This window comes from Micropterus dolomieu, linkage group LG05 (genome assembly GCF_021292245.1).
Source record: "Micropterus dolomieu isolate WLL.071019.BEF.003 ecotype Adirondacks linkage group LG05, ASM2129224v1, whole genome shotgun sequence".
In the NCBI taxonomy this organism is placed as follows: Eukaryota; Metazoa; Chordata; class Actinopteri; order Centrarchiformes; family Centrarchidae; genus Micropterus; species Micropterus dolomieu.
This window is the reverse complement of record NC_060154.1, coordinates 20,410,222-20,432,477: the sequence shown is the minus strand read 5'-3', so window position 1 is coordinate 20,432,477 and position 22,256 is coordinate 20,410,222. Positions and strand designations below refer to the sequence as shown.

Genomic DNA, 22,256 nt, shown 5'->3' with positions numbered 1-22,256 from the left:
TTCTTAAACTAAATTAACTATTTAACCCCCCCCCATAAGATGTTACATAACATGGTTCTCACAGGACACTGCAAAGATATTATATAATATGATGCATTGGTGTAGATGAAACTACTCAACATTATATAAAGGAGTTACAGTTAACTCAACCTTCATCTACAGCAGAAAAACGCAACATAGGTTTTTTAGCAACCGGGCACAGTTGTTATCTTACCTTACACTGTTCAGAAACTGTTTATGGTTTCCTCTTTGCTAGGAAACGGCAACATCTCATACTAAACATGGATAGGTCTTGATTCAGTAACAAATGAAAACAAACCTTTGTCAGAGGAAATGACGGTTTTGACCAGATGAGAAATTGGGCTGTTACCTTAGTAACTAACCGGCTGCAAGAAACACACACTCACAATCAAGTAGTGAGAGCAGGAGACGGCATGGAAGAGCTCGGTAAGTAATAACTGTCATGTTATACGTTGCTGATTGTCCTCAGATTTATCAGTGGACAGATTGTTAGATATGGAGTGATTGTTGTAATTCTAAAACATTCAGTGCAAGGTGCCATGATTTACAGTTGAAGTAGAATATAGAAGTGAAAGGAAGAGTTTACCACAGGAAAAGATGACAGGGCTTTACAGTATGGAGGCCTATTCTGTGAATTACAGTATGCCATAGACAATATAATATACTTTTAACAGCAGTTCATGGTGTAATTATTTGAATAACTCCTATTTAAAACATTATGTTGTTACTGTGTCTTTTGTTTTGCACTGTAATTTCAAGTGTGCTGTTTGTTGTTTGTAAACTACGTTGCTATTTTATGAAGTCAAAAAGAGATGTTACAATCTCAACAGAGTCAAATAAATACATAGAATCAAATAAAAGATTGGGTTTCACTCATCATCAAAACATACAATGTCTTGCAAAAATATAAGAATTTGATTTAATTTCACTCTTCTAAAAACTCTAAAAAATAAATGAGGATGGTGAGAAAGACTGATCAATTGTCAAACAGTGCTAAAAGTTGAACATGGTCACAGCTATGTTGTCTACTTCCCCAAAAAGACTTTGTTCATACAAATATCTTCCCATTTTCTTAGATGCTAAGTCCAAGAATTCATTGTGTGGAGAAGCGAGTTGAATTCTGTGTAATATTTGTCACCAGAGTCTTGCAACATTATTATGAGTTTCACTTCTGCAACATGTCAGCCATCACTTCCTGAGGAAGCTGACTGATGCAACCTCAAACTGGTCAGCCAGCACCTTGATCTGTAAATTGAGATGCACTGTATCTCACTTCACAATATTTCTCTAGTACCAACACATCCTCTGGTTTAACAGTAAACGCCCAGAAAATACACTCAATGTGTTTTAGTGCTCGTATTGCGTGAATACTGTCTATGCATGCATGCCTGCATATGTATGCATGTTCATATGTGTGGGTAGAAGATTTATTTTGTGTCTCCTGCCACAGATTTGCTGTTGGAAGAGCTGGCCCTGAATTCAGCTGGTTCAGAAAGTGTTGATGAGAACAGGAGCAACGATCCAGCAGTTGGAGGGGTGAAGACAAAGCCATACACATATTGCAAACTTACACTGACTGTACCATGACTTTCTTAATTATCACCTACTTCAGTTGCAGTCAAACCTGAAATTTATTAAGTTAACATCTGTACCTAGAAACTTAACAAAATGTTTTTCCACAAATCATATGATCAGATTTATTTGTAATCTGACCAGTATATTTTGGTTACGTGTCCGCAGGTGCCGGGTGTGGTTTATGCTGGACTTGAAACCAAAAAAGAAAAAGGCACAGTCTGCTCAAATGTCTACAGGTGAAGCACAAGCTTGAGGATCCTGTTGACCCCTGATTCACATTATCATGTTGAGGAAACAGGAAATTGCTTGAAATTCACCGCACACTGTGTTATTAAGTTTATATTTTTTGATGATATGATATAGTATGATAAAGATAATATTTATTATCATAAAGTCTGCTGCTTTTAAAGCATCTGAATGTACACAACAATTTTACTGACTTAGGAATTTTTGACAGTGTTCACCCCAGAAATATTGCAAGTAACATCAGATCAGAAGTAGTCCTCATGTAGTTCCTAATTCCACGTTACATTACCCTGCAGTTTTCCCCCAATGTGAATTTGTACAGTAATCGTGGGGTAGTTAGTGTTTTTGGAGGTTTATTTGAAAAGTTGAGATGTCATGCTTTCTAAATTTCTAATTTGCTCCTCTTTGGGTTTTAGTGATCTGCCAGCTCCTGTGGCAGCTTCCTCGAACCCCAGCTCGCCCACTAGGGAGCTGGACTCCATCTTGCAGGATCTGATGGGTCTGGCAGAAGGGGTCAGTACAGTGTCTTTTACATCATGCTAAAGAATTGTTCACAGCACATACATACACTATAGTTTTTTTTTTGGTAAGTGAGAACAGTGGATGTGCAGTAAACTTTCCAAACATGAGCGAAAGTAACCAGGTTTAACAACAGAGGGCAGCATTGTACTGATGTCAACACTCCACAGCCTCAAGTAGTAGAAATACAGGTGAAACTCAAAAAATCAGCATATCATGCAAAAGTTCATTTATTTGAGTAATTCAACTTAAAGGGTGAAACTAATATATTATATAGACTCATTACATGCAAAGTGAGATATTTCAAGCCTTTATTTGATATAATTTTGATGATTATTGCATATCAAAATCTCAGAAAATTAGAATATTGTGAAAAGGTTCAGTATTGTAGGCTCAAAGTGTCACACTCTAATCAGCTAATTAATCCAAAACACCTGCAAAGGGTTCCTGAGCCTTTAATTAGTCTCTCAGTCTGGTTCAGTGGAATTCACAATCATGGGGAAGACTGCTGACCTGACAGAAAACCATCATTGACACCCTCCACAAGGAGGGAAAGCCTCAAAAGGTAATTGCTAAAGAAGTTGGATGTTCTCAAAGTGCTGTATCAAGGCACATTAATAGAAAGTTAATTGGAAGGGAAAAGTGTGGGAGAAAAAATGTGCACAAACAGCAGGGATGACCGTAGCCTGGAGAGGATTGTCAGGTAAAAGCCATTCAAATGTGTGGGGGAACTTTACAAAGAGTGGACTGAGGCTGGAGTTACTGCATCAAGAGCCACCACACACAGACGGGTCCTGGACATGGGCTTCAAATGTCGTATTCCTCTTGTCAAGCCGCTCCTGAACAACAAACAACGTCAGAAGCGTCTTACCTGGGAAAAAGAACTGATCTGTTTCTCAGTGGTCCAAAGTCCTCTTTTCTGATGAGAGCAAATTTTGCATCTCATTTGGAAACCAAGGTCCCAGAGTCTGGAGGAAGAATGGAGAGGCACAAAATCCAAGATGCTTGAAGACCAGTGTGAAGTTTCCACAGTCTGTGTTGGTTTGGGGAGCCATGTCATCTGCTGGTGTTGGTCCACTGTGCTTTATTAAGTCCAGAGTCAGCGCAGCCGTCTACCAGGACATTTTAGAGCACTTTATGCTTCCTTCAGCAGACGAGCTTTATGGAGATGCTGACTTCATTTTCCAGCAGGACTTGGCACCTGCCCACACTGCCAAAAGTACCTAAACCTGGTTCAATGACCATGGGATTACTGTGCTTGATTGGCCAGCAAACTCGCCTGACCTGACCCCATAGAGAATCTATGGGGCATTGCCAAGAGAAAGATGAAAGACATGAGACCGAACAATGCAGAAGAGCTGGAGGCCGCTATTGAAGCATCCTGGTCTTCCATAACACCTCAGCAGTGCCACAGGCTGATAGCATCCATGCCACGCCGCATTGAGGCAGAAATTCATGCAAAAGGGGCCCAAACCAAGTACTACGAGTACATATGCATGATTATACTTTTCAGAGGGCTGACATTTCTGTATTTAAAATCCTTTTTTTTATTGATTTCATGTAATATTCTAATTTTCTGAGATTTTGAATTTGGGGTTTTCATAAGCTGTACGCAATAATCATCGAAATTATTTCAAATAAAGGCTTGAAATATCTCTTTGCATGTAATGAGTCTATATAATATATTAGTTTCACCTTTTCAGTTGAATTACTGAAATAAATGAACTTTTGCACGATATGCTAATTTTTCGAGTTTCACCTGTATATTGTACATCATCACAACACATAGTATACTGTACCTGCCCTGCATCACCACACATCCATCTGAAGGTCTGCATGCTGTTTTACCACCTTTCTCTGTTCTCTCTCTTTCTCAACAGTTTTTGTTTTGTTTTGTTTTGATTTGATTTATTTGTATTTTTATCATTCCTCCCAAGGTTATATTTCTGACAGCACACCTAGCAGGCCACCCATAGAGTTGTCCCATGTATTATTTATCTGGCCTGGGCGTCCTTGGTTGTGTCTGCGAGTATTTGAGCCCCTGAGGAACATCTGTGCCCTCAAAGTAGCCTGTCACACAAGTCTGCTCTGTGTACATGTATTGATTCAAGATGTAGCTGTTAAACAAAACTATTCTTTCACTTTCCGTGTTATCCGGTGGTGACCATATAACACCATGTAGATGTGTGACTGAGTTTTGTGTTGTGTTTATCTGACTCTGTTATGCACAAGCACATGCACTCAGACCGTGTCTTGTCTGGATATGTTTGAATGTGTGTATCTGACTGGATGTCTGGGTGTGTGTGTGTGTGTGAATGTTGAACGTGTGTGTTTGTGGGACCTCTTTCTCCTACTGCTACTGAAACGCTGCAGTCTGTCTTGACAGCTCACCTCGTTGTGGCAACCCTCCAGTGAGATTGAATCTCTCTTTAGTCAGGCTGCTTATTGAGTTAGAGCTTCAAAACACAGGTGTAGTGCCAGCGGAACAGACAACATAGGCCTTAAAGACCACCTCAGGCTGCCTGCTTATACTATTAAAGGTCTCTGTGTTGGTTCTGATTTGATTTACCAAGGGCGGTCAACTTGGCAATCGATTTTGCATTGAGTTACTGTGGATTTCCTCTTTGTGGACTAATGCAACCTCTTTGCAAACTGACGCCAGAGGAGAGCTCAGTATTTGGCGTTATATAAGATTAGATTGTAGTTTCGTCAGTTTCTGAGGAAAATAAGTTTTGTATTTTATTATGGAAGCAGTTGTTGTGTTTGTTTACTGTGAGAAAAGGGGTTTTATGTTCGGTTTTATTTTATGCCTGTGAGTGTTTCTGTTCCCACTGCTGAAGGTCATACAAAATAAATCTCACCTTCTTTAGCTTCTTCCAGTGAGAATATTATAATAATATATATAATATATAATATAATATAATATAATATTGATTTTAGATAACTATTTAAACACTTAATCGTTTACTTTAAGCTAATAATTTTCACTATTTGTCTGTTACTTTTGGCCAACTGTTTCAACTTCACTTTCTTATTCTTTACATTCTACCTCACAGAAGTACAAGCACAAGATGCTTGTAAACACAGCACTCAACATGAATAAACGTATGGCCTTTATCAGTTTCTCTTTTATTATGAAGTTTTTTTTTAATATAGAGCACAATGAACCTGTGACAATGTGCTGGGGGAAAAACACTGTCAACCCCCACCCACCACACACACAAAAAACATGGACGCACACAGGCAAAGCTAATGTATACAAAGTAAATAACCCATAGTCAGTGAGAGGTAGCCAACTGAACACAAACCATTCTTCTTTATTAAGATGTCAACTGCTATAGGTTCACAGTGCACTTGGACTCATTTGTCACCGAGATTTCTAAGCATTAGAGGCACGAATGTTGGCCGTGCTGCTGCCTGAGCCTTTAGCTAATTGCAGAACACTGAATTCTCAGTAACTTGTCCCAGTGAGCTTCAGCATTCTCGATTAGTTTGTGCTCTGGTTCTTCAAAGGTTGTTTGTAGGCCAAATAGTGATTCAGTCTTACAGCACAATTTGTGGGACCGTGTAGAACTTTCAAAGTGTTGTCAGTGGTTTGGATCGACTCACTAACACAAAAGATCAAGCAAAGTAACATAAATGAAAGTCAGCACATTGTTGATTTGTCATTGCCATCCATATCAACCACAAAATGAAAAGATTTTCTTTTGGCCAGATGTTGGCATTCTAAATATGCTTGGTAGCCTGAAGACTTGTAACTTTAAATAAGCTTTGTTCCTCAGATTAGTACATAGGTATGCACCAATTTGCTTAGCATCTCTGCTGCCAAGTGCTCACTGATCCTCACTACACCAAGTCTGAAGTGTTTGGTCACAAGCAGTGGTGGCCTTACTCATCTGGGGGCCCGTTTCAAGAGTTAATGCGGGGCAAACGATACAAAAGTGTGAAATTAAGTTGGCTTACAATAATAATGGTAAATATTCGGACTTCAACTTAAATACATTATTTGCACTTTCAGCGTAATTGACAGCAAAACAGATAAATAATCCACAAACTAAATGATGCCAGAGAAATACTGCAAAGAGTGAAAAGTGTGCCAACCAACCCCACCCTTATGAAAATGAACTATAGAATTTCTATAGTATACTATACCAAATATATAGTGTCTTGTAGTAAGTTTGTAGTTGTGTGTTTCTGTAGTTCCTACAGTACTACTATGATGATGTTATAGTAAATGGTAAATGTATAGTATTACTATAGTAACATATAGAAAACAATATACTATATAAACACTTAAGTATAACTATAACTTCATTATAAGTTGACCATAGCCAACTTTATTATATTAAAACATTACATTTCTAAAGTGTGTTCCAAAAAATATTTTTTATATATCACGTCCAAACTTCTGTTCATAACTGCATGATCTCTCTCACTCTCTCTCTCTTTAATTATGGTTTTTGTTCCTGGTTTTAGGGGTGCTGAGGGGGTTGCCATGAATCTACATGTTGATGAGTGAAATAAGTAGACCTAGTTAATTTTAAACGTGGTGATCGAAACGGGTGAAACATAGATAAGGCCGCCGCTGGTCACAAGTGTAAGTCAAGTCTCAGGCAGTTAAATCTAGTTAATTCTAAACATGTTTGCCTTGATAAAAGAAGCTTATAGATCATGCATTAAGGTCAAAAGATTAAAAGTTTATTGAAGGAATAGTTCATATTTTGCATAAGACAAACAAATTATAACGTGTGAGTTAGTAACCTTTTAGAGGTGCTGGTAGATGGATTTTGTTTTTCCTGGACCTCTCCAGTCTTTATGCTAAGCTAAGCTAGCCATCTCCTGTCTCTAGCTACATATTTACCAGCAAAAAAATGTGAAATATGAAAATGTCAAACTATTCCTTTAATACACTGTTTGGTGTGAATTTAGATGTTAGGGTAGAAAGTCATCTTTGCCAGTTTGAATAGCTGTTAAGGCACACAATTATGACTGTGTTAGTTAGACACTATGTACTATATTGACTCATCTGTGTGTGTGTCTACAGTTTTTCCACATGTATTATATATTATAGATTGATATACTGACTGTAATATATCCATTATTAAGTGCCTTATCAAAATATGACTCTAATATTTAATACATTTTAGAATGTGTCCCTAATAATGTGCCTTTTTTGCATCATTCATATAGTTGTGTTATTGCTTAATCACTTATAAATCAATACAGGTATTTCCACTCACATGTCATTCATTGTAAATTTACTCTGTACTCACTGAGGGCTATAACCTTATACAAACATACACTCACGCACACACAAACTCACACTCACTCATAGCCTGTCATTTGCAACTTGGTGCTGTTTTCCCTGATATGAGCCATGACTAAAAGCAGTTGTGTTTTTCTTTGTGAGCACCTGGTCTGCGTGCTGTTCTCATTTCCTCTCTGCTTCCTCGCCTCATCATATGTTATTGTCCTTTGAGTTTTCCAGTTTTCCCCAGTCGCCCCGAATCGGAAATGAGTTTTAAAGCACGGGGATAGAGTTGTAGAAATAAGATATTTTGTAGTTTTTCTAGAATGATAGAATATGAGTAAAGTTTGAGGTTTTGCTGAACATTTGCTTTCATGATGAGTTACTTTTCATACTTTTTTCATTAAGGTATATTAGGTTTTTCATAAAACTGATGATGATCTTTTGATATTTTTATTAAGAACCTCTCTACCTTAGGCTCCATAATATAAAACAGATTTTCTTGAAACTACTCCTTAACTCCTTTATACTTGGAGACACAGAGTTTATATTTACAGTTTATTTAAATATGCTGACCTAGAAATATTTGCAATTCAGTGCATTAATTATCTTAATTAATGACCCTGCGGATATAAGTGGTTATCTCTAAATTATAATGGTGATTATTGCAGGATAATAGGCAGCTCAGTAGTTGCCTCTTGAGTTCTTTTGTTGTTTTAATGATTTTGTTTCTCACTTTCTCAAAATAAAACACAGATTTCTACAATCTAAGTGTTAAAAGGAGCTTGTAGAGATATGCGCTCCCGTGTAGCTTGTCCTCTGCTGTAACTTTGAGATAGTTCTCCTCTATCAGAGTGGATCTGTGCTGTGTGTCAGTGGCCGAGTCGCTGTGCCTCTGTGTCTTCTGATTAATGACCGTGTCTCTTCTCCTCTGCAGACTGCCGTTCGAGCAAGATGTTGAACAGGGAAACGTGGCCCACTTGGGTGACTGTGACGGTAAGAGGAGTGATTCACAATCTGTGTGTGTGTTTGTCTGTGTGTGTTTGCCCACAAGTGTTATAGCTAATAGCTCTCTTGTCTTTACCCAGATCCTTATATAACATGTGTATCTTCAGGATAAACGAGAGTACAGTAAAAGAGAGGAAGAGCCTGGTAGTTTCAGTTTATACAGTGGAAATCCACAAATAAACAAGACAAGTCCCAATCCACCTCAGTGCTCTGTGGTGTCTCACTTCTCCCAAGAGTAACCACCGAGCTCCAACACAAAGATGGCCTGCTAGTCTCAATTTGTCTATAAGCAGGCAAGAAAATCTCCAAGTATGTTTTAGCTAACTCGGTTCTTCTCGCTGTTTACTCTGTCCTTACTTTTATGCTATCTCTGCTGTGGTCTGGCAGGTTTTGTTGCATATACATGTGTGTAATTATATTCAACTCTAGCTTGAATCCCCCTTGATGTTTCCTTTTTTTTTAACTCTCTCTCTTTATATCATTATGAAAATAGAAGTGGTACACAGCAAAATGAAATCTCTATTATAGATACACAGAGGTTTTGGATACTCCCATGACACCCCCCCTCTTTGATCTGAGCGCTAATTCCAATGCGTGCAAATTAATCCTGTGCTTGTGAAAGTTCCCCGAGTTCATGTGCCATGCTCCCTGAGAAAAGAACAGATAAATATTGCATAATCAGAACCCGCGTACAACTCCTAATCCTGTTTCAGATGGGCGCTCTGTTTGATGCTGCTCTCTCACTTCAGGTCCTCTGACCGCCAACCCACATGGGATGGCCCCTGAAACTGGTGGCTCATGCTCTCTGGTTATTTGTCTTCATTGAACCCATGTGTGGCTGCTTATAGAACATGTGGGGGAACTTATTCAAGCATTTACTCCTGCTCCCTACAGAAATCTATGATCTTCCAAAGGGTTTATTATATTTAAAACAGATCATGTTGTGCATGTATCTTTAACTAGATTAAAAATTGGAGGAATATCTTTTCCACAAGGGAACTCCACCTCAGCAAATGCACACTGTTGTGCAGGAAGCTTGTAATTAAAAGTGCAACTTCTATGATCATTGCTCTACTTCTGTACTACACCAGCGGGTGAGAGATGAACATAATTACTCTTGCTCAATGCTAATGGAGAGTTTTACAAGCTCTAGTATTGGATCCTCTTCTCAGGTCTCAGGGTCAGAGGAAGAGATGAAACTGATACTGAAGGTGCAGAATACTTTGCTACTCACTGCACACTGTAGACCATCTTTTTTCTGAATGGATTGTAAGATGTCTGCCATCCCTAAAGGAGTGCTCCCGCAAATTAATGTTACATTTCTATAAAGGTAGGGGACTTGTGAGCATTCAGAAGAGCCAGCGATGTCCTGACTTTTAGCCTAAAGCTAATGAGAGTACCTAATCACCTAACATACTCTCTCTTTCTCTCTCTCATCTCCTGCGCTTTTATGCCTTGCTACCTGCAACCTTGTGTCAGGCGGAATATGAAACTGAGAGTGGTGGCACTTCATTCCCGATGGCTTCTCCCTAATCTACTGCGGCTCTGGGTTTTTACAGAGCTTTAATCCTGCATTCTTGAGATTTTTATGCAAGTACTGTACATCACGAAATGAGCAACTAGAATACATTTTTAGAACGAGAAACATCTATCATCTCAGCTGAGCCTTTGACTACAATAAATAAATTAAATGGAAGAATGACTCTGCTTTTTGGAAAAGATCCACAAGGGGCACTAACTTCTGTCAACAGCAGGATTATCTTCAGCCTTGATGAGCAATTATGATTGGGATAGTATACCATTAAAACATAACAGTATCAGTGAAATATTAAAATGGTAGTATTTGATATTAGTAAATATTATTAGGAAGTTAATACACCTTTATCAGTATACTAGTCCTAGTAGTAGTAGTCAGGGGCCGACTTTACCATTATGCAAGGTAGGCAGCAGTTGTTGCAGCAACAGAATAAATTTAACTAGACATTAGATTGAGAATTGCAGGGCCATTTATCATTTTAATAGTTTTGTTTCATTAATCTAGAAAAATGTCTGACTTGTGGTTAATCTCTAAGCTAATCAAACAAAAAGCAGTAAGCCATTATATTAATGTTTCACTGATACCTGTGTAATTGTTAGGTACCCCATCAGCGACTGATATAATGGGAGAAGTGACAGCAGCACAAAAGGAACACATAAAAATCCATGATTTTAAAAGCACAAATAACCGGTCTAGGGGTTAGGTCCGCATTTCAACAGTTTCATTATGTTCCGATGTGGAGCGTGATTGATTGATGTAGCCAATCATATTAAAGCAGTCCTGCCCCATCCCCGTCTGGGCCAGTAACCACACACTATGGGCCAGTCGGTCAAGGCACATGTGCTATTTGAATTTCAACTGCAATTTTTTATCACTATTTTAATACATGTGGTTTAACTGATTTGGTACTCCTGGTACTCACGAAGGCTGCCCTTGCACAAGGCCAGTCCCTCATGGGATCATTGTATGATACCTTTACAAAACATCAATGTTTATAGTGCCACAGAAAACAGATTCCAGCTGTGTTTGTCACAAATTAACCCCCAAATATTAATCCTTACTTATATAAAATTTTTATTCTTGAACTCCCATAAATTCCCAAAATAGCTTGCCAATTTGAATGTCTTATATTTAAGCAACTGTTTGAGGTTATTGTGAGTCGTCTGTTCACTTCTGTCTTTTATGTCACCAAAGAGAGGATCAAACAATTCCAATACAAAGGACATGAAAAGACAAACAAATTGATCCCCAGTTTGTACTCCCCCTTGATCAAACACTGGACAAATTCTATTTTCTTTTCCCAAAGCAGCATACCGGCCCATTTCTATGTCAGAGGCAGTAGCTCTGATTTGAGCACAAATAGTCATATTTTTCATTAAAATATTTATAATTACTTTCACAATAAGATGCCTTTTTGGCTTGTCATATTTAACCTTGCGAAACACATTCTACCTTAGCGATACACAATCAGTCTTCTCTAACAAGTATGGGCCATCCCCAAAACACTGTATCCTAGACACACAACTGTTTTACAAGCTGTGTAGTTTTTGCCATGATTAGTCAATTTACTTAATATGAATAGACATGTTAAAATGGTGGAGTGCTCCTTTAAACTGGCCGCAAATGCACAGATTTGTACACACAGGTGTGTATTGTTCTGGTAGGCTGCTCCTCTTGGACCGGTGTCAGATAGAGATGTAGTGTTCGGCTCCCTGGCCCTGCCTTTGAGGAATATCTGAGCTCTGAGATGTTTGCTCCGGAGTCTGATCCCGTCATGAAATATGGCCGAGCTGAACTCTGTTGACAGAAGTGAGCTCTGTTGTCTCTGGATGAACGAGAGCTGCTGGGTTGGCGTGGCAGGAATGTGAGGCAACATCTATCTGACGGCTGCCGCTAACACTTAGACAGCACTTTGTCTCAGATACTGTGATGAACTCTGTGCCGTGGCCTATCTTTTCATCATATCTATTTCTTCATTTGACACTTTCATTGTCTCTGATATGGATGCTTTCCTCAGTGTTTCCTGTTGCTAGTTAACACTGAGTCCATCTTTCTTTGTCTTCCTATGAGACACAGATTCTTTCAGCCATGTGCAAATGCAGTATTCAGTCAGAAGAAGACAGAGAGGCGCAGCTTCAATGAGCTTGTTATGACAAACTGTCACTGACAACGTTAATACTTCGCTATATGTGTCTGTCAGCATCTTTCTCTGTGCTTCTCTTCACGTGCTGTATTCTCCTCGTACACAGGATACATACATCTGTGAATTTACAAACACACCGACACAAACTCTTCAGGGACTTGGATTGGTGGAATAGACTGAAGGCTTTTGGATACTGAATATTTCATATCTCTATATTGGACACATTCCACCTCTGTATCTTGACCCAGCAGATGGGAGGTGAGATATGGTCTGGCCTATCCATCTCCCTTTGGGGAAATTCAGCTATCTCATATTCGCTCTCCCTTTGCTTATTTCTTTCCTCAAAGGGGAGTCTCTTTCTGCAGCTGCATGTCAAACCAAATTCTCCCTCTCTGGCCTCCAGGCACAATCAAAATTCACACACACACATCTTCAACAGTCAATCATTATTAAAAAAACAGACAAGAGGAAAGGTTAAAGGTTCACTTAAATCAGTGGTTCTCAACATGGGCGTCGGGGTAACTCCGTGGGTCACAGAATAATTAATGTGACACGAAAAAAGAAAAATGTTGCTCTTTTACATAAATGAATATAAATCTTTGCTCTTCTCTCATAAACTACAACATAGTTTTACCTCTTCTGGTAGCTAACAAGTATTTAATAAACTATCTGAATGTTTACACGGAGAATTCATCTTTAGTAGAACTACTGACAGCTCAAATGGATGCAATATGTGATGAAGGCTTGCAAATAGATATTTTTCTCTGCATTGTATGGGATCTCAAACCAAAAATATTGAGAATCACTGACCTAAATTTCACCTCTACAAAAAAAAAACAAATTTTCTCACTACTTCTAGTATCCACGAGTTTAATTTGCCTAGTTTTGAGGGACTATTTCTTGAATATAAAGTAGTTCCAGTGCAACATCTTCCAAAGAAATGGGGTCCTTGTTTCTGTCAAGTTTACAATGGTCCTACAACTGAAATGTTTTCCACAGTTTGTCACCTTTTAGATATTTAATAAATAGATGAGTTTTCTGCCTGTTTTTTCATTTTGTGGGCATTTTTCCATTTGAGAATACTTAATATTTGAGAGATGTATGAGAGCTAGAAACAAAGAAATCAGTCAGTCCAGTTGTGTTGATGGTGGCACAAATCTCAGAGACATATATCTGAAAACCTGGAAAAATAAAACCAAAATTATCTGCATGGCTAGATTCTGCTAGAGGTACTGTAGTGTAAGTCAGAAGCTCTTTAAAGGGGAGAGTAAGTCATTCTGCCGTCGCCTCTGCCCGGTTGTGCAACTTTTTTCTCTGTTTATACTCTTCAGGCCTTTTCCTCTTTGGCTTTTTCAAGGCCATCTCTCCTTCTTCACGGTGCCTGGAGTCCAGCACGTTCGAATGTGCCGGTGTACAGAACTCTCTCTTCCACGCTGCCCCCTCAACTGTTGCTGATTGGCTGGAACAGTGTTGTTTGGCAAGGTTCACACCACTTTATTTGTTGTCTATTTACAGAGTCAAGGCTGTATAGGAAAACAGAGCACACAGAAAACAGAGAGGTAGAAAACCATGAGGAAATATTAGCTGAATTTAACAAAAAGTGTTTTGGATTCCAGTCACTTACTATCCCTTTAAGATTAAGGTTATGCTAATGTAATGTTAACTTTCAATGGGGAATTGATGCTAGCTCTGACTTTGCAGCTTGTCTGAAAAAGAACAAGTCATTTGTGCCATAGTCTTTGCACCTCTGCTGCTCCGGTGCCTCTCCTTCTCCCTCATGCTTCATCTCTCTCCAGTCCCAGTCAGTGCTACACTGATTTCAGCTTTGTCATCAGACCTCAAAGGGAGATGGATGGACGGCCTTACTTAGAGCCCAGCTAACTGCCTCCCCTTTCTCCTTAGCCAGAGAGAAGCAGTTGCTGGAGGGAGAATCGATTTTCATCTCTCCTCGGGCTGATGGCAGTCGAATAGATATCAAGGGTGATTCTGCTAGGGGAAAGGAATTGGGCTGAGAAGAGCGAGAACGGGGAGGGGAGGGGAGGCTGGGTAAATCAGATCCAAGAGTAGAGAGCAGAGCAGAAAGAGATTGAGAGATCATAGGAAGAAGGCAAACTTTGAGGATAGAAAGGGTGAAATGGTTCAGGGGATCAGAAGTGTGGAGTCATAAGGGTAAATCATAAAAAACAAGTGGAGTGATGGAGAGGACAGAAAGAGTGAGGTCAGAGGAAAAAATAAAGGGTGGGGTGGTGGGGGTAATCACATAGGAAACAGAGAAAAGATGAGGGTGAGGCTGGATAAAAGCTTTGAGAATAGGGAGAATTGAGTGCATGGAAGGGAGATGGGCGGCTGTTTTCATGGGTGCTGCTATGCAGGGCCAGTCTCCTGTGTCACGCCACTGTCACTGGCCTGCTCAGGGGGCTTGTGGCCAGGCTGTAACTCTGTCGAGGTGATGCACACCCCCTGCCTCATATCCTCTTAATCTTCTCTTTAGTATATCACAGAGCTGCTGCCCTTCTCCTTACTTCACACAAGTATCTTTATTTTGTATCATTCAGTTTTTTATAAATTTTGCCATTTTGAAAGTTGATGAAATGAGCACAATGTTCCTCACACTGTTGGGAATTCTGCAATGTCAGAAGACTACAGTGGGATATCAGTTTTATTATGGGAAACTATATGGGGAAGTCAAGTGTAGCTAAGGGTATTGCCATGTGGTTATGCATGTCTGTCTCTACATTCATTAGAAAACAAATACCATACAGCAAACACACACACACAGACACACACCAAATATTAGTATGTGCCGACATGCCGTTCCTCTAAACCCCCTCTGATCAAAGCAGACTTTGGAAGCACAGCGTCTAATTGAGACGATGTGTTGTGGGAGGGACGCTTTGATGAAAGAGATGAGGTCAGAGACATAACTGGGTTAAATTGTGTGTGTGTTTGTGTGTGTGTTTGCATCTAATGCAGGTCTATTAGCTATGGGCTCGACTTTCTCTCATTCGCCAAGCGAGCTAACTTCATTATTGTTCGGTAATTTTGTGGGTCTAAACAAACCGAGGGGAGTGAAGTGACGCAGCTCTACTGGCATGAAACCGTTCATTTCCACCTGCTGAGACCACATTTTACTGCAAAGCACAAAGAGTAATTTTCAAGCTACATTCTTTAAGTACTTTTCAAGTATCATAGGCACATACATAGCTCTCTCCAAAATCACAGGAAAAAACTTTCATGCATTTTGAATTTCACCTCTTTGACCTTGACATACCTTTTCAAATACACGTCAAAAGACCTTTCTCAATGCAGTTTCTCAGTGCTTTTAGGATGAACTCTTCACTTGATTAAACACCTCTAGCTGTCATACAGCAGCTGGAATAATTGATGTTTATTCTATTTGCAGTCTGTAGTTTGAGCGATGTGATATAATGCCCGTATTTATACTACATTCATCAATTATTCAATGTTTTCACCTAGCACTGGGACCTAAACAATACATACACAGACTTCTCAGACAACAACTATTACACAGAGTTCATTTTTATACTGTTCAGTAAGATTATTAGGAGCATAAAAGCTGTTTACTTATAAACAACAACATTTTATACTTTACTCAAATTTCCAAGCTACATTTTCAACTAGAAAAATAGTTTCTCCCTCAGCCTGTCAAACTGTGTTGATTGTAATGAAGGAAAACTGTATGTCAACAAGTATATTGCTCGAAAAAATTTTATTTTTCTAAAAGTTTTTGGACCGCAATGGTGTTCTACAGCCGATGGTATGGTTCTGAGCAATAACAGGCTGTGGCCGGATAATGTCATTTTTCATTTTATTGTCTTGAATGGGAATGGTTGATAAAAAAGCCAGCCTTGTGTTTTGAAAAGAGATATAATCTGCCTTTGGAACCACATTAAGAGTGCTGAATAAACATATTTGGTCTGGAGCATACATCTGATTTGGGATTCTGCGCCTCTTGAAGACATTTCATGGCCCATTAGGAAACTGTCAATCCTGACATGATTGGCCATTAGTCCACCTGCTGATATTTTATTCCCCTTAGTTTCTGCCTTAGCCTCTTTTTCAGTTTTTGACTGGGGTTTCTGGCCTCTGGTTTTTAAAATTGCAAAAGATGATTTGATCACACCCACTTGTGCCCAGAGTTTGAACTATCAGTTCTGCTTACAGGAAAATAGAGCCATTTATGCCTGTGTGTGAGCAGTTGTGTGCCCTCTAATTTAGTAGGCTGTTCACAGTGGACAACTCAGCCAGCGTGACAAAATGCAGCTGGATTTATGCTGGATTTAGTTTTAATGATGTTTGAGCGGTACACACTCTGCTGACGGAAATCACCTAGCTAACTTTGAACTGCTAGGGTTTTTGTGTGTTTTTGGGCCTGTCCGTGAGGGTGTGAGGTGAGCATGTGTGAACATGCCTGTGACAGGTAATATAAACCATTTCTGTAAACAGGCTAATGAGTCAGATTTGGTTCAGGCGTCGACAAATGGTTTAGGATGTCAGATCCACTTACGGCAGGTTATCACCATGTGTCGATTGGCTGGCTTCAGTTTTTTCCAGGTCGTGACCCTTGCTGACAGGTAGATCAGTTACAGCATAAACGTGGGCTAAATGGTCTGTCAGACCTCCAACTTCCCTCTTTTAATTTGCCATGAGGGTCTCTTAATTCGAATGGAAAGAGATCCTTCAAATCATGTTGTGACCCTGCAACAGCCTCAGAAATGCCAAGCGCCTGAATCTCCCAGCGGCAACGGGCTAAACACTTCCTCATTTTATTTTGCTGTTTGCAAGCCTTTTGGGAGAACGAGTCAAATTGTGTTTGCACAGACAGCTCATCAGCTAAAGTCAACGCTGTTAAACCAGCCATCAAATAGGAGTAAGAGGCGGTGTGCATAGTGTTTGTGTGTGTGTGGTGCTGTTGCTACAAGAGACACGTCCTGCTTCATCACATTTTCCAACTCAACACATTTCCTCAAGCCTCTGTTTCCTCCCAGTTGATAAAAGCAGAGTAGGATTTCCAACAAGTGCACGCATCCAAAGCCTCACCGACACACGCGAGCGTTCACACTTGCACATACACATTCGCCACCCATTTTACTGTGAACTCACTCAGCCGTAATGACACAGCTAGTGTTGCCGCAGTGTAGCTACAGATGGAAGCAATTATGGCGCTGTGAAAATATTTCCCAAAGAAAGGCAGTGTTTTGACTGGTGGAACAGCGGGATGCAATCACTCAGTAATTGAGGTCCACTGAAACATCAATGAGACGAAGGCAGATTGGAGATTCCTTGCTGTGGCGTCATGTTAGAGACAATCGCTGCAGAGCCAGGACTCTCTGTGGTTGTAATGTTGTGAGGAGCTTTGTGCAGGAAAGAAAATTTGTTGCCAAATTTATGGCTGTGGTCTCATCTGATTCCATTCTAATTTCTGTGGTTTGGTAAGGGGCCTGGGTTGAGGCTTAGGAAGGGGGAACACATAAAGCCAACACAGTTCTTTGTATTTACATGGCAGCTAGTTAAAGTACCGGGTCTTAAGTCTGCTGATGATAAATGTGTTGCCCTGCAGCTTGAACCCCAACAGTGAGACAGACAGGAAACGCGAAAGAAAGGGGGGCCACAGTAGTCTAATTTTTTTTGTTTGATGCGGTCTCCTCTTTCAGATGGAGAGAGGGCTCTGTAACCTTGACGCCACAGTCGTCCTTTTTCCTCTCCTAACTCCCTCTGCTGTCACTCCCGCAAGTCAGACACCAAGGGCAAAGAGGGAAGGAGACGGAGAATAGACAAGTAGAGATAGAGGAAGTGTGGTGTGTAGCTGTGCATCCCCTGATGCCAGACTGTGCTCTAACTCACACATCTCTCACACCCCGAGGAGCTTCTGAGAGGCTTGAAGAAGAGAGCTGATCCCCTCTGTGAATACTGAGGCTTGGCTGATGAAATATGAGGACCAGCACGCCTTATAACAACTGACGCGTGTGTGTGTGTGTACTTGGGCATAGCAGCGCAAAAAGGGAAGTGGAATACTGCTTGGCGTTTGTGCCATTTTCAGTGTAGAGATGGGGACTTTTTTTAGCTAGTTTTAAGAAGATAAGAATAGCAGCCTCAGCCTCTAGAAAGCTTGGCGAGGTGCGAGGACTCCTGAAGGGCTTCAGCTCTTTCATCTGACTTCCTCCTCTGAGTCCTCCCTCCTCACCCCTCACAACTCCTTCCCAACAATGCCTCAGAGAGAGCCTTGAAAAACATGGTGGGGGGCCTGATGACCCCTCAGCGACCCACAGGTCCTCGCTGATAGATGCGTTTTTGTGTGTGTACAAGGTTGCAATCATTCAGCAGCTGGTTGAAGTGAGATTTTGGGTGGTGAGGGTTGTACACATACAGCTTACAGTTACTCAAAAAATGCACAATACTAAAACAAAGTCCATCATTTTAAACCAATATTCACTCTGATTTTATGTCCCTACACATCCCAAACTTGCTGTTTCATGCTGCAAGAGGCCACTGATCACTGCAGTTAACAATAGATGAGGTTCTCTAGTGAGCTTTACAGCTCAGTAAATGCTTTAGGTAATAAAAATTGAAGAGAAAAAATAAGGATATTCAATGAAAATGCGAATGAGCTGCTCATTATGCAAAAGAGTCCCGCGGAGTAATTTAAAAAACGATAAAGTTTTTTAATAAATAAAATAAATGCAGAAAGAGTCCTGCATTTAAAAAGATATCAATCCTGATCTGCAGTATATCATCATTTGTTCAAGTTATTCAAGGTTACAGTAAGTGTGATTGGTTAGTGAGAACAAAACCTAAATAGATTTCAGAAAATATTACATATATCATGCCAGTTAGATAGTACTGTATTTCAATTACAAATGCAGCATTTAAAGGCTCTGAAAATCCATTTTCTCAGTAAGCTTCTTCCTCTGAGAGATGGGGTTCAGCATGAACACAAAATGTTCTGCTAAAGTTGAAAATGTTGTGGGTTATTTTTAAATGAGAGATTTCTGGTTTTGTGTTTTTTCTATGCTCAGTCGGAGAAACGTGATATCAAGTAATTTATTTTCATGCGCCAATGAGGATTCAGCAACATTTGAATCAAAATGTGATGAATGTTGTTGCGTTGTTTGCTTATACAGTTTCTCTAGGCCCACTGTCAATCACATCTGATTAAACCACACATCCACCGTCCTGATGATTGTGAAATGTTTAAAGATCCCCTCACTACTTATTTATTCCCTAAAATGTCAGATAGCCAGCTGACTTTACTGACTTATGTCTGTACTTGTATCTGTGAACAAGTTGTTACTACACCAGCAAACCACTAGCATAGTGAAAGTTTTGACAGTAAAACATGTGAAAGTGTGCAGTTTTTTGACGTAAACGGACCCTGGAGCTTCCTTCCACTATCTATTACGTAATGGCAATGTGACAACATGAGCTCACTGCAACATCACAACAGGTTTCACTCCCACTAACGCTGTGGTGGCCACTGCCAGTTACAAGCTAACAGGCAAACAACGTAAATATAATTTATTAAAGATGCTAACCACGCCATTCTGATGCATCTATTAGTCTCCATTTTTGGTGCACAACAGACACCTCATCTGTGTTTCTTCTGACTGAAGCTAAAACACTTGCGCTGTGGCTGAATCTTTCCTCTAAAGCTAGCCATCTGTGGTGGTGGGCGGGGCATTCATAGGTCCAGAATTTCTTAGTGATGGAGAAAGAGTAGATGTGCTTCCAGCCCCTTCTTTTCATTTTATGTGGTAAAACTATCCATCATCAACAGCTTATCATGTGTACAGGGTTGCGGGGGGGCTGGAGCCTATCCCAGCTGGCATCGGGCAAGAGAGGGGGTACACCCTGGACTGTGGGAAAACCATGTTTTCAACAACAGATTATTTTTACATACTTTTAAATGTGTCTGGAGAATTACTGTAATAAATTGATTCATTAAAAAATATAGCTCAAAATTTAAAATATGTTTTTTTTTGGTGAAGTTTAACTTTATTTTTCACATTTTGATTAATAATGAATATTTAATATTATGGAGAAATGCAAAAGTTTTTCAACAAAGTTTTCAGGGGCTTTAAAGTCTGATATTACTGCAGCCCTTTTTTTGGATTAATCAAGGCGACAACCTTGATAACCTGCAATTGTAGGTCACAAATAAAACTGTTGGGCTGCTTGATTGCAAATAGTACATCTTGACAAAAGACTTGTGTGTGCATGTGTGTGTGTGTGGGTGCATGATTTTACGCTAAACATTGTGATGGGACCTACACACAAACATGCATACCATCGGCTCTTCTCAAAATCCACAGACACTGGCATTTGAAGAATTTGGCTGAACCTGTACACAAACACACACACACACACACACACAAACAAAGACCTTGGGCTGGTCTGTGGTCAGTGCTGAGTAATACTTGTCCAATAAAGTGCGGGCAGGACCTGGAGGTGCTGGTAATGCCTCAACAGAGAGTCCTGCAGTGTGACATCCAGAGTACTGTAACTACTCTCCTCTCACACCACTGGGGATTGTTTTTGTGTCTATCATTCAGACAGAAATCGACCATGGTGAGTTCCCCAACTCCCTGTATCAAACAACACTTTTCCTCCTTTCTGCAACACATCAATAACACTACTGCACTTTTTTTCCACACTCCCTCTCTCTGTTTCACTAAGTCACACTCAATCTCATTCTTTAACTTAATTTATGTTTCTCTTCCCTCTAGCACCTCCTCCCTGCTCTTTCTTTCTTTTTCTCACTTCTTGCAGCCTCTGTCCCGTCTCTTCTTTCTCCTCTCTCTCTCTCTCTCTCTCTCTCTCTCTCTCTCTCTCTCTCTCTCTCTCTCTCTCTCTCTCTCTCTCTCTCTCTCTCTCTCTCTCTCTCATTTATATTCAGTTTGTTTAAATTCGTCATTTTTTTTCATTAAAAGCTGATTTGTTTCTCTGCTTTTTTCATTTCAAACAGTCTGAATCATTTTTGTAATTTTTAGTATAATCTGCATTTATAAAAAACTTTCCATTGTAAAGTTTTTCACCAAACAGCAAATTCAAATCAAAACATTAGAGTTAATTATTAAAGAGACTTTCAGTTATTTGGAAAAACAAATCCCCAAAACACAAATAATGGAGCCGTTATTGGTTTACATTTTCAGCTATCCAACGAAGGTTAAAGTCAAGGGCAACTGGACTTGGTTGAAGATACTGGATGACGTTTCGTCCCTCATCCAAAGGACTTCTTCAGTTCTGACTGACTGGCAGGGAAACTCAGCTATTTAACCTCAGTGGGGTCGTTGGCCCGGGTCATCGATACCGCTGGTTCGTTAGTGTTCCTTGTTGCTGTGACGACAGTCGTTACAGTCGTTAGGACTACCTGTGGCCGAGACTGAACGACCATCGTTGGTATCTTCACCTGAGGCCAAGACTGAACGACCATCGTTGGTATCTTCACCTGAGGCCAATAGGTTACGTTTAGGGGTTAAGGTTAGGGAAGAAAAAATTGAAATGTCGACGCCGAAGGCGGCGACATTGAATGCACAGGCCATCCACTGCCAGCTGGCTCCTAGCCCTCACTTCTCATTGAGGCCTCCTGGAATCAAAGTGCCCAGACGGTGAATCCAGAGCCTCTCCTCCCGCCGTCTCTGAGCTGTGGACCATCTGGGGTTACACTGCAGGATCAGTGCAGTGAGCTGGGACCAGCCATGCTCAATAAAATGTTTGACCAGTGGGATGTGTGCGTCTTTCTTCCTCCCAATGTTGTATCTATGTTGTGTGAATCTGGTCAAAAGGGTGTTCCCCGTCTCCCCCACATACTGTATGTTACACTGTCTGCATCTGATTAAGTAGACACAATTTTTGGAGTGGGCAGTGCCATGCCTGTGTGTGGGGAAAACATTGTGGTTGTGTGGGTTCAGCACCCAAGGACGGTGCCTAAAAAATTCTCC

The 22,256-nt window shown here is 40.2% G+C and overlaps 2 protein-coding genes across 2 annotated transcripts in view; both read left to right on the top strand.

The window, feature by feature from the left end:
• sema6bb (sema domain, transmembrane domain (TM), and cytoplasmic domain, (semaphorin) 6Bb) overlaps positions 1-22,256 on the top strand; it is a 275,790-nt gene that overhangs the window by 238,720 nt on the left and 14,814 nt on the right. The window contains exon 16 of the mRNA XM_046049049.1: positions 8,547-8,605. Coding sequence (XP_045905005.1) covers positions 8,547-8,605 — 59 coding nt within the window. The remainder of the gene's footprint in view (positions 1-8,546; positions 8,606-22,256) is intronic.
• The window catches only part of lpxn (leupaxin), a 665,334-nt gene continuing 643,400 nt past the window's right edge, over positions 323-22,256 (top strand). The window contains exons 1-4 of the mRNA XM_046049089.1: positions 323-447; positions 1,472-1,557; positions 1,762-1,832; positions 2,259-2,355. Of these exons, the coding sequence (XP_045905045.1) occupies positions 351-447; positions 1,472-1,557; positions 1,762-1,832; positions 2,259-2,355 (351 nt within the window). The 5' untranslated portion in view covers positions 323-350. The remainder of the gene's footprint in view (positions 448-1,471; positions 1,558-1,761; positions 1,833-2,258; positions 2,356-22,256) is intronic.